The 19,599-nt window shown below is 38.6% G+C and overlaps 3 protein-coding genes across 5 annotated transcripts; 2 read left to right on the top strand and 1 right to left on the bottom strand.

Annotated features, from left to right (window-relative positions):
• Nucleotides 1-8,983: 8,983 nt before the first annotated feature.
• On the top strand, nucleotides 8,984-12,886 carry LOC132852807 (ER membrane protein complex subunit 7-like). The gene is made up of 5 exons (XM_060880253.1): nucleotides 8,984-9,300; nucleotides 9,380-9,499; nucleotides 10,947-11,085; nucleotides 11,603-11,683; nucleotides 12,058-12,886. The coding sequence occupies exons 1-5, from the start codon at nucleotides 9,071-9,073 to the stop codon at nucleotides 12,202-12,204; spliced, it is 717 nt and encodes a 238-aa protein (XP_060736236.1). The 5' UTR covers nucleotides 8,984-9,070; the 3' UTR covers nucleotides 12,205-12,886.
• A 1,059-nt stretch (nucleotides 12,887-13,945) lies between these two features.
• Nucleotides 13,946-16,659, top strand: zgc:194887 (uncharacterized protein LOC571819 homolog). 3 transcript variants are annotated; one of them, XM_060880250.1, is made up of 3 exons: nucleotides 13,946-14,056; nucleotides 14,269-14,419; nucleotides 15,643-16,659. In XM_060880250.1, the coding sequence occupies exons 2-3, from the start codon at nucleotides 14,278-14,280 to the stop codon at nucleotides 16,335-16,337; spliced, it is 837 nt and encodes a 278-aa protein (XP_060736233.1). In that variant the 5' UTR covers nucleotides 13,946-14,056; nucleotides 14,269-14,277; the 3' UTR covers nucleotides 16,338-16,659. The 3 variants fall into 3 exon arrangements, with proteins under 3 accessions (XP_060736233.1, XP_060736234.1, XP_060736235.1); XM_060880251.1 differs by having other exon boundaries at nucleotides 13,948-14,046; XM_060880252.1 differs by having other exon boundaries at nucleotides 13,983-14,051.
• A 452-nt stretch (nucleotides 16,660-17,111) lies between these two features.
• On the bottom strand, nucleotides 17,112-18,608 carry LOC132852805 (muscarinic acetylcholine receptor M5-like). Its single transcript, XM_060880249.1, has one exon. It carries the CDS (start codon nucleotides 18,606-18,608, stop codon nucleotides 17,112-17,114), a length of 1,497 nt encoding a protein of 498 aa, XP_060736232.1.
• Nucleotides 18,609-19,599: the final 991 nt, after the last annotated feature.

Genomic DNA, 19,599 nt, shown 5'->3' with positions numbered 1-19,599 from the left:
GCTTAAAAAAAAAGTTCAGCTAACCTTGGCAGTGGAGCATGAAGGTAACTATGAAAGTGACATACAGCTAAGAATGGTGACCCATACTCAGAATTTGTTCTCTGCTTTTAACCCATCCAAAGTGCACACACACAGCAGTGAACACACACACACCGTGAACACACACCCGGAGCAGTGGGCAGCCATTTATGCTGCGGTGCCCAGGGAGCAGTTGAGGGGGTTCGGCGCCTTGCTCAAGGGCATCTCAGTCGTGGCCGGCCCGAGACTTGAACCCACAACCTTAGGGTTAGGAGTCAGACTCTCTAACCATTAGGTCACGACTTCCCCCTATGTGTTGTTCAGTTGTATTCCATGAGGCATATTGGTTATTCTCATCCTGTTTGTTCGGTTGTTTGTTTATGAGACAAAGTAAAGCATGTCTCATAAACAAACAACCGAACAAATAAGATGAGAATAACCAATATGCCTCATGGAATACAACTGAACAACACATAGGAGAAATGGTGTGAGATGAACATTGTCTGTGGACAGAGGATGGAGCAGGAGTCTGGAGCTTGGAGACATGCTCTGAATTAGCTGAAAGATCTTTCTGAGCATTTCCAGAAGTGTTAATCTTCTGTACTTCAAATATGACATATGTATTTTAATCGCAGAGATATTAGCAAGGAAATTGTAAAGATTATTTAGCAGATCTTCTCATCTTCTACCGCTTATCCGTACTACCTCGGGTCACGGGGAGCCTGTGCCTATCTCAGGCGTCATCGGGCATCAAGGCAGGATACACCCTGGACGGAGTGCCAACCCATCGCAGGGCACACACACACACACATTCACTCACGCAATCACACACTACGGACAATTTTCCAGAGATGCCAATCAACCTACCATGCATGTCTTTGGACCGGGGGAGGAAACCGGAGTACCCGGAGGAAACCCACGAGGCACGGGGAGAACCTTATTTAGCAGATTTATTTATTTATTTTGTACAGATTATTTTCAGTGTTATTTGGCCCTGAACCCGTGTTCTTTCATAAATTTGCACTATTTAAAACTTTCCCCGGATGATAAACAATTTTTGATTTGAGCCAAATATATCAAAACTGAAATGGAATTTTAAGCAGTCTAAACCCAGTCAAGAATGTAAACATCTTCCTTCCTAATTTTTCAGCAGAGTTGTCAAGGATCATTAAATTGTCTTATTGTACAGTAGCATCAAAGAATTGCAGCAAATGTCATTATTATTCGTTACTGTACTCGACGATCCTACATTTGTGTGAACGCATTTGTGTGACTTTAAGCTGAAAGTTTTCATGGTGCTTAATACAAGCCGTTCTGTTAGTGAAACAAAAAAGTGAAAGATGCAGGCTACAGGAGACAGACTGAAAGAAACCAAGGACAAGATATCAAACCTCTATAAAACTGGGGGAAATATTACATATCAGTATAGTATATTAAATGTCCCAAATCAGTGTCACTCATATTAAAGTCATATTCCACTATATTTGTTTTGTTTAATTTTTACTATATGTATATATATATTAGAAACAAATATACCTTGCCTGATCAGACTGAAGGATTACTACTAAGAAATTATTATTTATTTAATTGTTTATTTTAATTTATTTTTACAGATACAGATAATTAACATATTTTCATATTCAAGTTTCCAAGTTGGATAAACATACTAAAGACATAAAAGATTATATAGAAAGTAGAAATGTAAAAAAAAATAACCCATTCAATCAAATAGGACCAATGCTATAATTCTGATAATCATTAGTTGATTCATGTCTCTAAAATAGCCCTGTGATGGGTTGGCACTCCGTCCAGGGTGTATCCTGCCTTGATGCCCGATGACGCCTGAGATAGGCACAGGCTCCCCGTGACCCGAGGTAGTTCGGATAAGCGGTAGAAAATGAATGAATGAATGAATGAATGAATGAATGAACGTCTCTAAAGTAAATATACCCAATATTTAATACAGCAGCTCATTTTGTCGAAATGATGATGAACTTCATGGTGCTCTGAAAACTGAATATAAAGTGCTCACCGGTTATCGCACTGCACCGGATTGTTTATAATTATCTTCCGTTCGCAGCTTATAGTAACGTTCGGGGCGTAGCATGATCACGTGACTATCCCACGCGCTCGCACTCGGTACCGAATATCCAAATTCGATTCTGGAATTGGAACTAAAGCCTTGAGACTGTGATGTTGTTATGACACCAGACAGTGACGAACAGGACGAAGTTACGGACAGAGTAATGAAAGAGGAAGAAACTGTGGACAGAGTAACAGAAAGGGACAACATTGTGGACAGAGTCACAGAAAGGGACAACATTGTGGACAGAGTCACAGAAAGGGACAACATTGTTGACAGAGTCACAGAAAGGGACAACATTGTGGACAGAGTAACAGAAAGGGACAACATTGTGGACAGAGTAACAGAAAGGGACAACATTGTGGACAGAGTCACAGAAAGGGGCAACATTGTGGACAGAGTAACAGAAAGGGACAACATTGTGGACGGAGTAACAGAAAGGGAAGAAATTGAGGACAAGGCAAACGAATGGGAAGAAGATGAAGACAGTTCAACAGAATGGGAAGACGCTGCAACAGAATGGGAAGAAGTTGAAGACAAAGCAACAAAATGCAAAGAAACTGAGGGCGAGGCAACAAAATGTGAAGAACTTGAGGACGTTTCAACAGAATGGGAAGAAGTTAAGGTTGCTGAAACAAAATGTGAAGAATCTGCAAGCAATGTTACAGAAAGCAAAGATACTGTGGATGAAGCACTAGAAAGGGAAGACGTTTCTGGGGAGGAGGAGGAGGGGGAGGAGGCCATGTCCATGGAACCTGTCCACAAAATAGGACATCTGATCTGCAAAAGAGTTATGGATGAGAATGGAACTAAAACCAGTAAGGGCCAGAGAGCATGGAAGTCGTTCACCGCAGTTCTACAAGGCATGGTTCTTTATTTTCAAAAAGACAATTCTAACTTGAGTAAGACAGACAAAGTCATTAGTCTGCATCATACCTTTGCATACCCTGTAGATCACAAAAAGAGGCCACATGTGTTGTGCCTCAGGACTGCAGACCTCAGACAGTTCTACTTCCAGGCTGAGAGTGAAAAAGAGCAAGGATCATGGGTTGCAGCCATTAACTGCATCGCCGCTTGTTACTCTGCTCCTCCGGTCACTCCTGTTTCACATGACAAGAAGGCACATTGCCCTCTGTTTCTACCTTCATTCCAGACAAATCTCTCTCTAGACCAGCAGCTTGAGTGCTACATGTACCAGTTTCTGAGGGCCTCAACATATATACGCTACTTTAACTCATTGCCCATTAGGGATGGAGCTTTATCTTTAGATTATATGGTGCAGGAGAGAGCGCGCTACAAAACATATGTGAAAGCGTTACAGAGACTTGTTGCAACCAAAGGTGCCAGAGAAGGCTTCGGCAAATCGACTTAACCCTGTAAGCCTACTGTTGTAGAATTAGATCACTTTTAACAATTTTTAAAAAAGGCCTGTGAATTTTTTTTTTCTCAAGACCACATTTACATAGTTAATGGGTTTTATTGTTTGTCCTCATAATGCTATTGGATAGAAGAAGTGTTTATAGGTCCGGTCATCTGGCCATGAACTCACTCTGCCTGTAAACTTCGCCTTTGCATGACTGGATTCGTCAAGATTCAAGTAAGTAAAGTTCCTTACATTTTTTTTTTGCGTTTATTACAATGTCTAGAACACATACATATTTAGTTATCTTGGAAAACCTTAATCAAATTTGATTTAGAGCTTGTTAGGTCTATGTTGCAGGGCTCTCAAGTTTTGAAGACAGGCAAGAGTGACATCAGTTTGTGTGTGTGTGTGTGTGTGTGTGAGAGAGAGAGAGAGAGAGAGAGAGAGAGAGAGAGAGAGAGAGAGAGATTATGACTGGTGTTGTTTATTGTAAGTGTTTGTTGCCTTTTTGGACTCCTTTATCATTTGTAATGTTCGGCACAAGCCCAGCCGTTTTTAGGGTCATGATTGAGGACAATGTCCCGTCCAGAGACAAGCTGTTTCGCGTTGAGTTTTTGTTGAAACCGACCATCGAAAATACCCTCTCTAATGAATATGTTTTTTTTTCATTGGTTGTTGCGTTAAATCTTACCCAGATACAATAGTGCTATTTTCTGATTGGCTATTGTGTAGCCTCTTTTTTTTGATTGGCTGATAAGTGTCAGGCTCGACTAAAGAACTCCAGCAGAGACACGCTTGATTCCTGCCCTGTTCCATAGAGACAGCGGTGCGGACTGATACATTTTGGGTGCTGTGGCATATTAAATATATGATAAATAGTCAAAAAGATTTTCTGCGTAAGAAATACAATGTGTGGCAGGAGAGCGTGACAAAAGACCCAAATGAGTGACCGTCACTCTCAATGCGTGACACTTGACAGCCCTGATGTTGTAATTCTACAACGTTGGGCCAGAGTGGTAGTCAAAATAGCCTGTGTTCCTTACACATTACATAAGGACACTGCATTTCTCACATGATCACAAATTGAAATGTAAACTGTTAGATGATTTATTTGTAACTAAGTTTTTACACTAAATGTGCTTTTCTGTGACATTTATACTAAGTTTAGATTAGACCATAATTAAACACATGAATAAATTGTATGTGGTATCTGAAACTCCCTGTATCTTTGTAGTTTTTTGTTTGTTATTTAACGTCTAAATGATCCTGAGATTTTTTTATGAGTGTTTACCAAGTAGCAGTTTATAGCATTAGGAGATAGAAAAGCAGGCTCTGAATGTTCTGGATTTTTTTTTTTTTTTTTTGGGGGTGCTGTTGCATTGTTTAGGGACAGGAGTAAATGTTCTTGAATATGAACCTGTAAGTGCTCTGGGGGATCAAGTCAAGTTTTGCTTTATTGTCAAATCTTCCACGTGTACAGTACATACATACAGAGAATTGAAATTGCATTACTCTCAGTCCCAAGGTGCATACAGATAATACTGACAAATAGAAATTAAATAAAGCAGCACAAGGCACATGGCAGATAAAGTGCAAATGAGCAGACCAATGCTGCACAAATTGACTGGTGCATGTCATCGTATGTTAGTGGAAGGGGGGAGTGGAAGGACCTGGGGAATGTGGGATCTGGAGGGGTGGGGTGGGTTCATAGATCTGTGGTGCCTGGGGCAGAAAAGGGAAGTGAGGCAAGTTCGGGAGCGAGTTCAGCTTCCTGACAGCCTGATGAACGAAGCTGTCCTTCAATCTGTTGGTCCTGGCTCGGAGACTCCACAGTCTCCTCCCTGATGGCAGCAGACTGAAGAAGCTGTGTGATGGGTGGGTGGGATCACCTGCAATGCAGAGGGCTTTGCGGGTGAGACTTGTCTCATAAATGTCCTGGAGGGAGGGGAGAGAGACACCAATAATCTCAGCTGCTCTCACTATGCGCTGTAGCTGGAAGGGGTCCAGGGAGAGGGGAGGACAGACTTGATGTGGTGCATGACTAGCCGTTCAAAGCACTTCATGATAATAGGAGTAAGTGCAACATGACAGTTGTCATTGAAGTATGATGGAGGAGGCTTCTTCGGGACTGGAATGATGGTGGTAGCTTTGAAGAATGTGGGGACAACAGCCTGACTGAGTGAGATGTTAAAAATGTCTGAGAAGACATCAGTGAGTTCCACTGCACAGTCTCACAGTACATGCCCAGGAATGTTGTCAGGACCCGGAGCTTTGCGTGCATTGATCCTGCTGAAGGATCTCCTCACGCTACCCGGGGTCAGCATCATCACCTGGTCACCGGGAGGAGGTGGTTTTCTCATGCATGTGTTCCCTTTAGTATTATAAGTAGAGCGCATAATAGGCCAGCCAGACAGTATTGTTTGAATGTAGTAGTGGAATTTTGATTAGCATTTGCATTGAAATGATGTAATTTCAATGCAAATATATTATTGAAATAATACTTAGACCTCTACCCTTGACACATGGTCTACCACCCTGTCTATTCTTTCAGTTTATCTACTACAATATAAGACCCATGTGTATTATTCACTTATTTATTTATTTTTTTACCAAGAGAGTGTAGATGGAATACGACAAGCCAGATCTGAACTCGGACTGTCAGGTGATTTTGTGATGAAGCTCACCTCAACACTTCCAGAGGGTCAAAACTACAAGATCTACGCAGACAACTACTTCACCAGTGTCCCACTGGTAGTCGAGCTTCTTGATCGTGGAATCCATTATGTGGGAACAGCGAGGCAGATATGCCTACCCAACTGCAACCTTGAAGATGAAAAGAGCTTGAAGAATAAGGAGAGAGGAAACTTTTATACAGTATATACGAGTGGAGGGGAACCACAACATCTGCACTGTCATATGGTATGACAACAGAGCGGTCACACTTGTGTCATCCTTTGCTGGACCAGAACCTGTGCAGAAGATTCAGTGCTGGGACAACGACACCAAAACCATCATTGATGTCGAGAGGCCTTAAATTGTTGGTACCTACAACAAACACATGGGATGTATGGATTTGTTGGACTCATTTGCTACCAAGTACAAGTTCCCCATGAAATCCCACCACTGGTACATTTACATCTTCTGGCACACCATCATCCTGGCTGTGATTAATGCCTGGCTCCTTTACAAGCAGGACTGTAGAGCTCTGAAGATGACAAAGAAAGTGATACTGAACAGGAGACATTTTTAGGCACAACTTGCAACCTCTCTCATCTTGGTGAACACACTCAGCACAACACACATCAGAGGGCAACCATCTTCAGGGAAGATGAACACATTCACACAGAAGGTGACATCAGGGAGCACTTTGGACCCTCAGAAGAGACCATTCTTAACAAATGTGAGTCCCCCAGCCAAGAAGTCATCGGACCCACCCCCCACTGGGTGTACGCAAAGACATGATTGCACATATCCCAGTAGAGACAAGAGAGGACATTGCAGACACTGCAATAATGGGTACACAAACACACTGTGTAGCAAGTGCAATGTTTGCCTGTGCTTCTCAGATGAAAAGAAATGTCTTAGGGACTATCACTGCAAGTAAACACAGACTTCATTCAAACCACAATGAAAGTGATAGAAGAAAAGTTTTATAAATACAAATATCTTTTTATAAATACATATCTTTTTCAATATTTTTATTAATAAATGCTTATTCATAATAAAATATGATTGTTGTGTGATTATTACTCATGATATATACTGTTATGGGGCTAAGTAAGCAATCAACCCTGCAAATGAATGCTTAAATGCTCTGTATAATCTGTTCAGACAAAGTGAGTACAAATACAGAGATTATGCTCCTAACTAGGGCCAACGTTGCAATATTACAACATTTAACATTTGAAAAATCTTGCATTTCTACATCAGAGGCCTCCTAAAACAATATCTGAGAGGTCAAAAATGTTTTGCTATATTTGGGTATTACAGGGTTAAAGGAAAAATCACACCATTATCTTCCACAAACAGGATACCAACAATCTGCATATAAATATTTCATTTTATTTCTTAGAAAAATAAAGATTATTAAAATGGCTCAATGCTGTAAGTAACAGTTTAAGGACTTATATGGTGTGTGATCAACATTATCTAGGGCTAATAATAAATATAAGGGGAAAAAAAACTTGAGAGGCTGATTTTTTACCAGTGTCAACACTTTATTGTCACTGTTTTAATCCATGGTGAAGTCTTTAGGATAGGAGTTTCTTCCCCTCAATAACAAACTGATTGTCAAATTGATCTTTTTCATGGTTTGTCATTTTAAAATGTGTGTGTGTGTGTGTGTGTGTGTGAAAAACTGTAAGTGTTAATAACTTGTTTGTTCTTTTTGATCTCCACTGTATTGTTGCATGAGCAGCAATGCAACTTGTAGGCTTATCAACGCTATTAATGTTAATCTCAGCCACTAAGCTTATGTCTGAGAGTAAAACTATCTAATCTTGGCATATTCTAATGACATTGTGTTGGTTATTTATACTATAAATAATTTTTTTTGCATTATTTTTATTTTTTCTTATTTTAATCAAGTCAAGTCAAGAAGCTTATTCCCATTTCAACCATATATAGCTGATGCAGTACATAGTGAAATGAACGTTTCTCCTGGACTATGGTGCTACATAGAATGACAGACATAAAGCTACATAAAGCTTTGCTCAAGAGCCAGTGATTTCAATTACAGTCACAAAATGACCAGAAACATTTAATGTAACGTAAACACTATACGAGTATAAGCTTATTTAAAACAATACAATTTACAACTGTTATCTATATACTTAGTTACAGGGATAGATTATTAAAGGATGACTACTGAGGAACAGAGTATTAAGTGTAAGGATAGAGGAATATTAAACTACTTCTTCAGTCTTGGGTTCACTGTACAGACCTGTAGGAACTGTGATGGCTATGAGACACCTAACTGTGCTATATGTTCATTTAACAGACTAGAAAATAATTGCTGCTCTGTTTAACTCTCCCAATTTACCTGATGTCCCAATTCCACTGAATTCATCTTACTTTAGTGATTCTCAATGTGGGGTTCATGACATATTAGACTATTTGACTGCTCACTTGAACCAAATATGTTTAATCCAAGGTTCAATAATCCAAAAACTAGTACCCCAAAAGATTTACGCTGACCTGAGTCTTATTTGTTGGAAATAAAAACTCTATGGTTTCAATAAACCACAATAATGTCCTTATATTTCTGAATAATTTGCCTAATATTTAATCATGTGGATTATGTTTCTAAAATATTTTTTATTTATTTTTTTGTACTGAATGGATCCTTGAAATGTATCAAAGTTTTCTTAAAAAATAAATCAATTTTAATAATCCAATTTTAGGAAACTCTTAAAAAGGGTTTTTATTTATTTATTTATTAATTTATGTTAAATTGTACAAACTATTATTGTTTTTGTTTGGGACTTTAAACTCTGGGGTCGGCGCATGGTTGTGACGTCATCACGCAAGCGTGGGCCGAAGTCAAAAGTTTAATTAAGATTTTGCATGGTCAGCAAAAAAAAAAAAAAAAAAAGGCACGAACGTTTATGAACGCTAATTGGGGTATTTTTTTGACGTTCGAGATGCTTTTTATATATCGGGAAGGTTTAATTCTGACGGTTTTGTTTGGGTTGTGCGCGTGCCATGACGCAGAAGCGGAAGGAGAAGAGAAATTCCGCATTGAGGGCCGCGCGCTCGTGCACGGCGTGAGAGCAGAGCAGTGGACTCCGCTAGCGCACGTGCAGCTGGATAGACAGGAGCATGTCGGCTTCGTCAGGTTCAAGCAAACAAAAACACGCTATACTCACATGCACTAGCTGCCATGCCGTGTTTTAATCATTACTTTGTCCCACTAGACTTGATGGAAGTTTCACAGTAAATGATGTGCCGTCTGGATCATATGTGGTCCATATTGTGTCCCCAGTCTACAGATTCGAGCCTGTCAGAGTTGACATTACTTCAACAGGCAAAATGCGGTATGACTCTCTTAGACATTCTGCTCTTGTTATCTTTAGAATAGTTTAGTTTAAGGAAAAAGGAAAATAGTAAATAGTGGCCGGATTTGTCACAATATATTGATGGTGCACTGTTACTAACATAACAGAAATAGTGTTGACTGCTGTTTTCAGTGGAAAGTATAAGCCATGCTCTGGAAGTCACCAGATGGGGTCATGGACTGATTTGCATGTTGCTCGCATTGTCAGGATCATGAAAACGTGTTACATGAAGTTAGATTAGACACTCGGAATAGGGTGGAATAGAATAGAAAGCTTAGTCAGGATATTTTATAATTGATTTCTTAAAGAACGAAGAAATCTCTGTTCATTTCATGTCATCTACATTTTTACGGCCTTTGGCAGACACCGTTTGTTTTTGTTTTTTGTTTGTTTTTCTTTCTTTTCATCAAACCATAAACTAACCATGTACATTCACCATATGGTTAGTTTATGCCAAAGTTTATGTCAAAAGTTTATAGACACCTTACCAATCCTTCCCCAAACAAAGTCTGCTGTAGAAATACAGTTTCCCTTCATTTGAACTATGAATCCCGAGTCTGGTCCAGCATTTCAGTGCACACATGCAACCAAAGACATGGTTGTCAAGGTTGGAGTGGAAGAACTTGAGTGTCTTCACATACTGTATGGAATGAACTGGACCACTGACTGCACCGCAGACCTTCTCATCCGAATTTAATGTCAGACTTCACTAATACTCTTATAGATGAATGATGGGCCGAATCCCCACAGTCACACACACGATGTGTAAAAACATCCATATTAGTAAAGGTTACTAAATGTGGAATGGGAACGTTCATATAGCACATATATGTGTGTGTGTGATTCGGTTCCGTCTCCAAAATAAAGCAGTTATATTTAGAAGTTGGGAGATAGACACAAGTGAATAATGTATGTGTGAAATAATAATGCTTTTATTACATATAGCTGCACTTACAAAATGTAACCTAACTCGGTTGTATTATAGTATCATTAAGTATTGCTGATTTTTTAGTAAACCTTAATGTCCATTTTAAAATTCAAGAGGTTTATTCGGCATTTGTACAAAAACGTTTGTAATAACATACTAATTTCATAGTGTATGATTAATATTGTGTCAACAAAAACATGGTGTATGAGTAATATGTATTTTGCATTGTGTTTTTTTTTTTCATTTCCAAAAAATAGACAAAACAGTTGAAATGGCCCCCATTCAGAAGCCTTTTAATAATGTCTCTCAAAATATCTTCAAAATAACTTTCCTACATATGCATCTACACTTCTATAAACACTACATTAGAGATGCTTAACTTATTTTCATTGTTAAGCAAGTGTGTCTAATTCTTTTGAATGTGGATGTATGCCTGATTATAGCATGATTGAATATATGCATTACGGTATAATTTGCTATAATTCTTCTTATCTTTAGTGCCAGAAGAGTCAACTATATCAAGACATCTGAGGTATTGCAATTGCCTTATCCTGTTCAGATGACATGTACAGGACATCATTCATACTTCACAAAACGAGACACATGGGGTTGGTCTGATTTCTTCATGAACCCTATGGTAAGCTTGTTGTTACTATATATTTTCATGTTAGGATGTCGCATTAGGTGATAAGAGGGAAAGATACTTATGCTGAAGTCCTGGAGCCTGTAGGGCACTTGGGAAGACTGTCTCTCTGTCTGTCTTAAGATCAGTATTAAAAAGCCCTTGTGTAACCAGGTTTAAAAATAGGAGATAATTTTATTTGTTTAAATATATTTTTTTGTGTGTCTTTGTGTGGGGTGCTATTTAAAAAAAGTAGTAAAAAAAAATATATAAAAATCTATAGGAAGCGATTACATAGTCATCTTAGTTTAAATTACTACATATTGCATGGAATCACCATACTTATCATTTTAAGGCTTGGATTCATGCTATCTACTGCTACATTATGACAAAAACCAGTTCTATTTCTAAATACTTTCATCCTTTACGCCAGAATTGTCTTGCTACTCTATAATAGGTCTGTTTATATATAATAGTAATTAAGTGATGACAGATAGGCATGGCTCACCTATGTTTTTTCCACATGCCTCAGGTTCTCATGATGGTTCCTCCTGTTTTGATCATCCTTCTTCTCCCAAAGCTAATCAACATGAATGACCCAGGGATGAGAAGGGTGAGTTTAATCTAGCTTTCTCATTCAATAAGTTCTGGTTGAAACCTGGGTTGTTGTGTTAGGTCCTTATCAAACTTCTGCGATACACAGGAATTGAAAGAATAAATATCCTCAAGCCCATAATCAGCTACCACCAGTTATTCTATACACAAAAATATCTTTCTGTTTCAATAGATAATAATTATTAAGATTTTCCATTTATTCAGTTGGTTGGGCAAGTATACATGATTATGGTCTTGGTCTTACTCAAGTAGTACATTATTAAATATGATATTTTGTGAAATATAATTGGACAAATGAAGCCAATGAAATGAATATGTTGAAATATTTTCTAGTAATGAACTCTATTGTATATTTGTTTGTTTATTTATTAGGAAATGGAACAGTCAATGAGTATGCTCAATCCCAGCACTGAGATTCCGGATGTATCTGAGCTCATGACCAAGTTCTTTGCTCCACCTAAATGCCAAAGCAAATCAACTCACAGGGGACACAGAGGTAGTGGTCCACGCAGGAGATAACATGTATGTGAGCAAGAAGACATGTTACACATGCTTTTGTTTTATTCTGATTTTCCCTTTTCAGTCTTTTGCTAAATTACTATCACAAATTGTGAGCCATGAGATTTCAAATATGTTTGATGCTGTTACCATCGACGGGGTTTTAGTTCTGTATGTTTTTATTACTTTGCTTTTTGAATACCTTCTCTTATTACAGTTCTGTTCTTATTGTGCCAGAATTTATCGAGTGTTTGAGCTACTGGCTTATTTAATGCATTGTGTGGACTTTGTCTGCATGCTATTAAATTACTTTAGAACCTCTGATTAGAAAATGTGGGTCTCCAAAAAGCAACAGCCTTGGCTGACTATGAAGGAAGTTGAATGCTTGAAGGCTAAATATATCACTAGTGAGAGTAAGACGGGCTGTAAGGGACAAGGGGTAAGAGAAACTGAGACTGATGTTGGTTATTGGGTAATGCTTCTTTTGTGGATGGGGACATTTGACTGTTTGTAACCTTTAGTTACAGTGTAAACACCTATCATGTTGATCAATTTGTTGTGACATCTATTTCATAGACTGTGAAATATTTTTGGATGTTATGACTGCATGAACATGATGAAATAACTTAACATAATTTATACTACCCATACTAATATATCTTTAAAAAACTTATATAATAAAGAAACATTTGAACCAACAGTGTTAAAAAAGTATGTTACTCTATTTATGTTGGCTTTGTAGAAGCCAACATTCTGTTTTCCTATTTAAGCTTAGACAAAAATTTATCAAGAGTAACTCCTCCTAGGGCTTTCGAGCCACATACACCAAATTCGGATATGTCGTAGACCCTGGTCTGAAGTTTGTTGCTCTTAATTTTCTAAGCGATCGGAGTACCGGTACTTCCGGTACCGGGTCTTAAACTTGGCCAGCTCCTTTAGGGTGATACTCTGAACAAAGTTTTAAAATAGTGTCCCGACTAGCCTTTTGGTTCACCCGCAGCCCCGCCCCCAAAATATATCAAAAAACATTTTACAACATGGGCATGTGACATATCAAAACACTCAGCAGAATGAGGGGAACTGCCTCGCAGGTATTCTGATGACGTCACATGACGTCACGTTATGTCACGTGAAAATCAAAAATTAGCACAACATGGACATGTGACATATCAAAACACTCAGCCCAATGCGGGGAACTTCCTCAAGAGTATTCAGATGACATCACATGCTTGTCTTCACTTACCTCGAAATGTTGAAGCACCCTAGCTTTCTGTCCACTTGCCTCCAAAAGTAACACTGCCCCTTAAGTCCACTCCCCCCAAAAAGCACTGGCCTTTGCGAATACTTGCACCGTCAAAGCCAACATTAAAGTTTGTCACGACGAACTTTACAAATCTAGTTAATGTTGGTGTACAAAGCAGATCACCTTATATCCAGCAGATCACTGATTTACTGTATAGTCGTGAAGTCACTGTAGTTAGTGATCTAAATCTAAACAGAGATAAGAAGAGGCATAATATGCTTATTGGAACTGATGGTTATAACTGCCTAATACTTTATGAATGTAAAGTGATGTTAGCAAATGATAGGTAAATATTATGCTTTTTAAGCTATTAAGGTATTGCCGAGGTTATAACAGACTAAAAGACACAGAATAATTCAGAAAAAAATAAAGCCTGGTCCTGTCCCAGATGGCACAGATAGGCCTACAGTCTTTAATCATTGGTGTGTACCAGTGTTATATGAGAAAGAGGCTGAAGTCCAATGCTGATAGACCCAAGGTATGTGGCCTATGACACAGTCAGTGTGGACTCTGAGATTCAGACTGGGACTGATTTCCTCTTCAAGCAGCCGTGATACATGGTAAAGTTGAGTATGTGGATTTTATTTTTCGAAAAATGTTCCTGTCCCACTAGTTACAGATGGCAGTATGTAGTTTATAATAGGTGTACAGAATGTTACAGTATCTTGCATATAGACTGCTAATGAAATGATCCTTATTAAAAATTCATTTCAATCTCACAGTAAAATCTTGTTAAATGGACTGCTATGCTACGGTTAATAATCTGTCTATTGTTCTCATAGTACTAAAGGATGATACTTTTCAAGAGTACAGTCATGGCTTTCATGAGCATTGCCATTTCAGCTGGAGTACTAGCTGTACAGCAGCAAGTTAAAAACATCCATCTTCTTTCTCCAGAAGAGCAAAAATTGATTCAAAATGCTGGACATAAAGGTAAAAATCAGGCTGGTTCCGTGGGTATTGACATTTTTTTGTTTGTTTGACTATATTCATTATTATACTTTAAATTCTTGAGAAAGAGCGCTTTACAGTAAGGTGAGAACATTTTAAACTTTCCAAAGCTGTAGTTAATATATTATTATTACTAGCTGTAGTAAATATATATAATCCTAATGATATATCTTAACAAATGACATTTTTTAGTGCTGTTTGCAATGAAATATCTAATTTGTATTGTATGGGTTGAGGACACTGACTTTTGTCTCCAAGCTCTTACATTTATAGTACATTTACGGCATTTGGCAGACGACCTTATCCAGAACGCCCTTATTCTGTAGTACTGTTTGTAAAACTGAGCAAGTGAGGGTTAAGGCCCTTGCTCAGGGGCCCAGTGATGGCAACTTTGTGGACCTGGAATTCAAATTCGCAGCAAACACCTAAACCATTAGGCTACCACATCCCTCTTGACAATAAAAACACAAAAAGTATAAACCGATGTCATCTATGATCTCATCTTCTGTGTATTATTAACTGTATTAAATGACAAGATTAACTGTATAGGCAAGTTATAGTTCCTATATTATCTGCACAGGGTAGGTTTTTATTCTAATCAAGCAGGAGCCAGAGCTTGGCTTTAAGTAGATTATGGTTAGACTTTCTGTATAAGATACAGTAGGATGCCCCTGGTATAGGATATAGGATACAGTCTAGGGTCTTCTATCAACAAGTATTACAATTAATTATACTCATTTTCACATCATCTCTCAATGCTTAAGGGTGAGGTTTAAGTAGGAGCTCAGTATGGCATGTGACTTTTGGTACCTACACTGTATGCAGTTGCAGAATCTAAACAAATAATCCGCTGTACTGTATATCAACCTGTACAGCAGTGGAAATAAAAGTCTTGTGTAGTAGTTGCCTATGTAATATTTACTGTGAAATTTTTACCCTACTTCATGATCCTTTAAGCGCACTGGTGATTTCTTTATAGCCTGCATTCTGGAACTAAGCACTGATGAGTGCAGTTGTCATTTTCGGTTTATAGCCCTGTACAGGCTGTATGTGTACTCAATCTCTTTTATTGTTTTCCTTAATTTTGTGTAATACATAAATCATAGCATATGATTGTTTGATAATATATTTTTATCTAGAATTGTATTGTTCTGCTTTGTAGTTTTTATAGATCTTTTATAGTCATCTGTATCTTTCTGTACAAGGGTTACCCAGGGACTGTCATGAACTGTGGGAAATTTCTGGAGGTCAGGCACGGGATGGTGTCTACATAATCAAGCCCAGAGACTCCCCTATTGTAGCTTTCTGTGCTATGCAGGAAGGTGGCTGGACTGTGATCCAGCACATCACAGTTAACAGCAGTGTGGACTTTGACCGCTCCTGGGAGGAGTACAAATTGGGCTTTGGAACCTTGACTGGCAATCACTGGTTGGGCAATGAGTACATCCATCAGCTCACCAGTGGACCTATCCGCTATAAGCTGGGTATCAAGCTAGTGGACAAAGATGCTATTACCAAAACAGGTGAATATGACCCCACACTGGTGGAAGGAGAAGATGCACAGTACAAGTTGCGTCTAGGCTTGTACCATGGCACTGCTGCAGATGCTCTAACTCTGGACCCAGAAAACTACCTCCATGATAACCAGAAATTTACTACCAAGGACCGTGACAATGATAACTATTTCCAGAACTGTGCCAAGCTAGAGTTCCAGGGAGTTGCAGGTGGGGGGTGGTGGTATGACGCTTGTGCCGGTGCCAACCTCAACCGCCGGAACGTCATCTATTGGCAAAAGGACTGCAACAAGGAGCATCTGTGTAAATATGCCTGGATGATGGTAAAGCCTTCAGATATGGTTAAAGTCATGCATCCTGCAGAATGCAAAAGGGATGAGCTCTGAGTGAACTTATTACATTGCAATCAGGGTGTGGGAGGGCTGACCAGTACAAACAAAAATATCTCTCTGATCATTTGTTTAAAGACAGGATAAATTTTCTCCTATTTGATAAAAATTCAGGTAACTGAGATCGACTGGAACTTAGATAATATGTATTAGAAGATCAATTGTGATGTTTTATAAATATTAAATTATTATAATTGTATAGGGTGTGACAAAGTTTTGAAGTAGATCTGTGTTTTTGCAAATCATAAATACAAAGAGATTGGTGTAAAGGGCAAAAATGATTATATAATAAAACAGCTGAGTGCAAGTTTCATTGCAACTTAGAATGGTAACCATATGTATTGGAATATTGTGATATCAAATTGATAAACCCAAATATCCTTACATTTTTGTAACATATAATATGTGGTAATACATTAACACAAATAGGGAGTTTGTTAATCTTATCCCAAAAATAATTAGGGATTTACTAATAGTTTAATAATAATAAAAAAGGTGGAGTTACAAAAAAAAAAATGGGCAGAAAAATATTAATGAAAATACTTAAGATCTAAGATTTGCTAATAGCACATTTATCTTATGTGTCCAATCAATACATTAGTCACTATACATATTCTGAAAAAAAAGGTCAATGAAAACAACACTGGAAGATCATGTGGACTTATATTAGATATTACCTTGTTTAGATCACATGTAGCAGTCTCATCTGTACATTCTTTAAGATTCTAATGATTATTTTGTTCAAATCTGGTCATGAGAACTGTATGAACTCTAATAAAGTTTATCTTCCAGCCTCTTCTTCCACTGGCATAAGAGAAGCATTCGGAAGGTCTTCTGGAAGGTTTTGTTGCAGAGAGCATAGCACATTGGGTTAACTGTGCTGTTGACATAGCATAGCCAGTAGCCCAGGTGCCATAGAGACAGAGGTATGCAATCTGAACAGAAGGTAGAAATAAGCACCATGATGTTGTAAGGTGTCCATGTGAGGATGAAGGCCAGTAGAATAGCACTAAGAGTCTGTGCTGCTTTTCTTTCTTTGATCAGAACCATCCTCTTGCGTTTGGTTATCTGGCTCTTCAGAATTGGGTTGTTAGGTTTAGAAGACAGTGCTGTTGACTGCATGCTCATGGACTCAGACAAAGAAAGCATGGAGCTTGTTGCTGTGGGATTCTCATTTTTGGTCTGTGTAGAGTTGCTGTCTTTCACACCTGGTTTGAACCTGTAGGAAACAAACATCTTGCAGTTGTGGGAGTTGTTTTTACCTGCTGATAGAAAGAAATTCTCTTCCTCACCATTGTTGCAGAGGACTGAATTGTTCTCCTTATGAACATGACTTTTGTAGACCAACAGGACTCCAGGAGAATGTTCCTCTTCTTCGGAAGATGCATAGCTGGTAAAAGTGGTAAGTTGGTCAGCTTTACACCACTCATCATTGAAAGTGTTGGCAAATTTAGTGTTGTTTTGGGCTGAGGATACCCAGGATACCTGGTTCTGCCTTCTGGTGGTGGTGCTTAAACAGGACTTAATTATGGACATCTGAGATTCATTTTTAGTATCAGGGTCTGTAGAATGGTTGACTTCCTGGAGTTCTGCCAGGTCTTTAGTGCGCTTCTCTGTCTCTTTATAAATTCGACAGTACAAGATGGTCATGACAGAAACTGGGATATAAAATGCAGCAATTGCTGTCCCAACAGTTATCACAGGCTCTGAGAAGAACTGGATTTGACATTGTCTCTCAGGTACTGTTCTTTTGCCTACAAAATACTGCCAGCACAAAATTGGAGGTGCCCACAGGATGATCGACACAAGCCAAGCCAGTCCAATCATTATCCCAGCACGCTTTGGCGTTCGCTTAGCTCTATAGGTCAGTGGTCTTGTAATGGCGAAATAACGATCAAAGCTAATTACTAGCAAGTTCATAACTGAGGCATTACTGACAACATAGTCCATAGCCAACCAGAGGTCACATGCAAGGCTACCTAGTGACCAGTAGCCCATGAGAATATAGGAAGTGTATAAGTTCATGGAAAACATACCAATGGTAAGGTCAGCAAAAGCCAGGCTTAGTAGGTAGTAGTTATTAACAGTTTTCAGTTGACTATTTACCTTAAAGGAGAGCATCACTAGAATATTTCCAGTTATTGTGATCAGGCTTACTATTCCTGACACTGTAGCAATAGTGATGATCTCCCACAGGCTATATGTGGTAAGGTGGACATCTGAAGTGTTGTAACTGACAGTGGAGTTATCCATTTGACTTCTGTCCATGGTTCTTTTGTCAATATGCTTCCAGAGGCAGCTCATTTGGTTTTCTAGAGGAAAAAATAATCAAAATCAACATTTTTTTTCTATGTTTTTGCAGTTTGAGATCAACAGTATTCTAGACCAAATGTATATCAGATTAACATTACATAACAACAGTTTCAACCTGTAGAAATTGATGCTTACTGTACAAGTTAGTTCTTCTTTTTACTGACTTGTCTGCCTCAAATCTCCTTTAAATATACAGTGGGGCAAAAATGTATTCAGTCAACCACCAATTGTGCAAGTTCTCCCACTTAAAAAGATGAGAGAGGCCTGTAATTTTCAACATAGATACACTTCAACTATGAGAGACAAAATGAGAAGAAAAAAAAAAAAATCCAGAAAATCACATTGTCTGATTTTTAATAAATTTATTTGCAAATTATGGTGGAAAATAAGTATTTGGTCAAAAACAAAAGTTCATTTCAATAATTTGTTATATACCCTTTGTTGGCAATGACAGAGGTCAAATATTTTCTGTAAGTCTCCACAAGGTTTTTACACACTGTTGCTGGTAGTTTGGCTCATTCCTCCATGAAGATCTCCTCTAGAGCAGTGAGGTTTTGAACTCCCTCCAAAGATTTTCTATGGGGTTGAGATCTGGAGACTGGCTAGGCCACTCCAAGACTTTGAAATGCTTCTTACGAAGCCACTCCTTCGTTGCCCGGGCGGTGTGTTTGGGATCGTTGTCATGCTGAAAGACCCAGCCATGTTTCATCTTCAATGCCTTTGCTGATGGAAGGAGGTTTTCACTCAAAATCTCATGATACATGGCCCCATTCATTCTTTCCTTTACACGGATCAGTCGTCCTGGTCCCTTTGCAGAAAAACAGCCCCAAAGCATGATGTACCCCTTGCTTCACAGTAGGTATGGTGTTCTTTGGATGCAACTCAGCATTGTTTCTCTTCAAAACATTACAAGTTGAGTTTTTACCAAAAAGCTCTATTTTGGTTT

This window comes from Tachysurus vachellii, chromosome 10 (genome assembly GCF_030014155.1).
Source record: "Tachysurus vachellii isolate PV-2020 chromosome 10, HZAU_Pvac_v1, whole genome shotgun sequence".
NCBI classification, from domain to species: Eukaryota; Metazoa; Chordata; class Actinopteri; order Siluriformes; family Bagridae; genus Tachysurus; species Tachysurus vachellii.
Note: the sequence above shows the minus strand (reverse complement) of the source record. Positions and strands in the feature narration are given on the sequence as shown.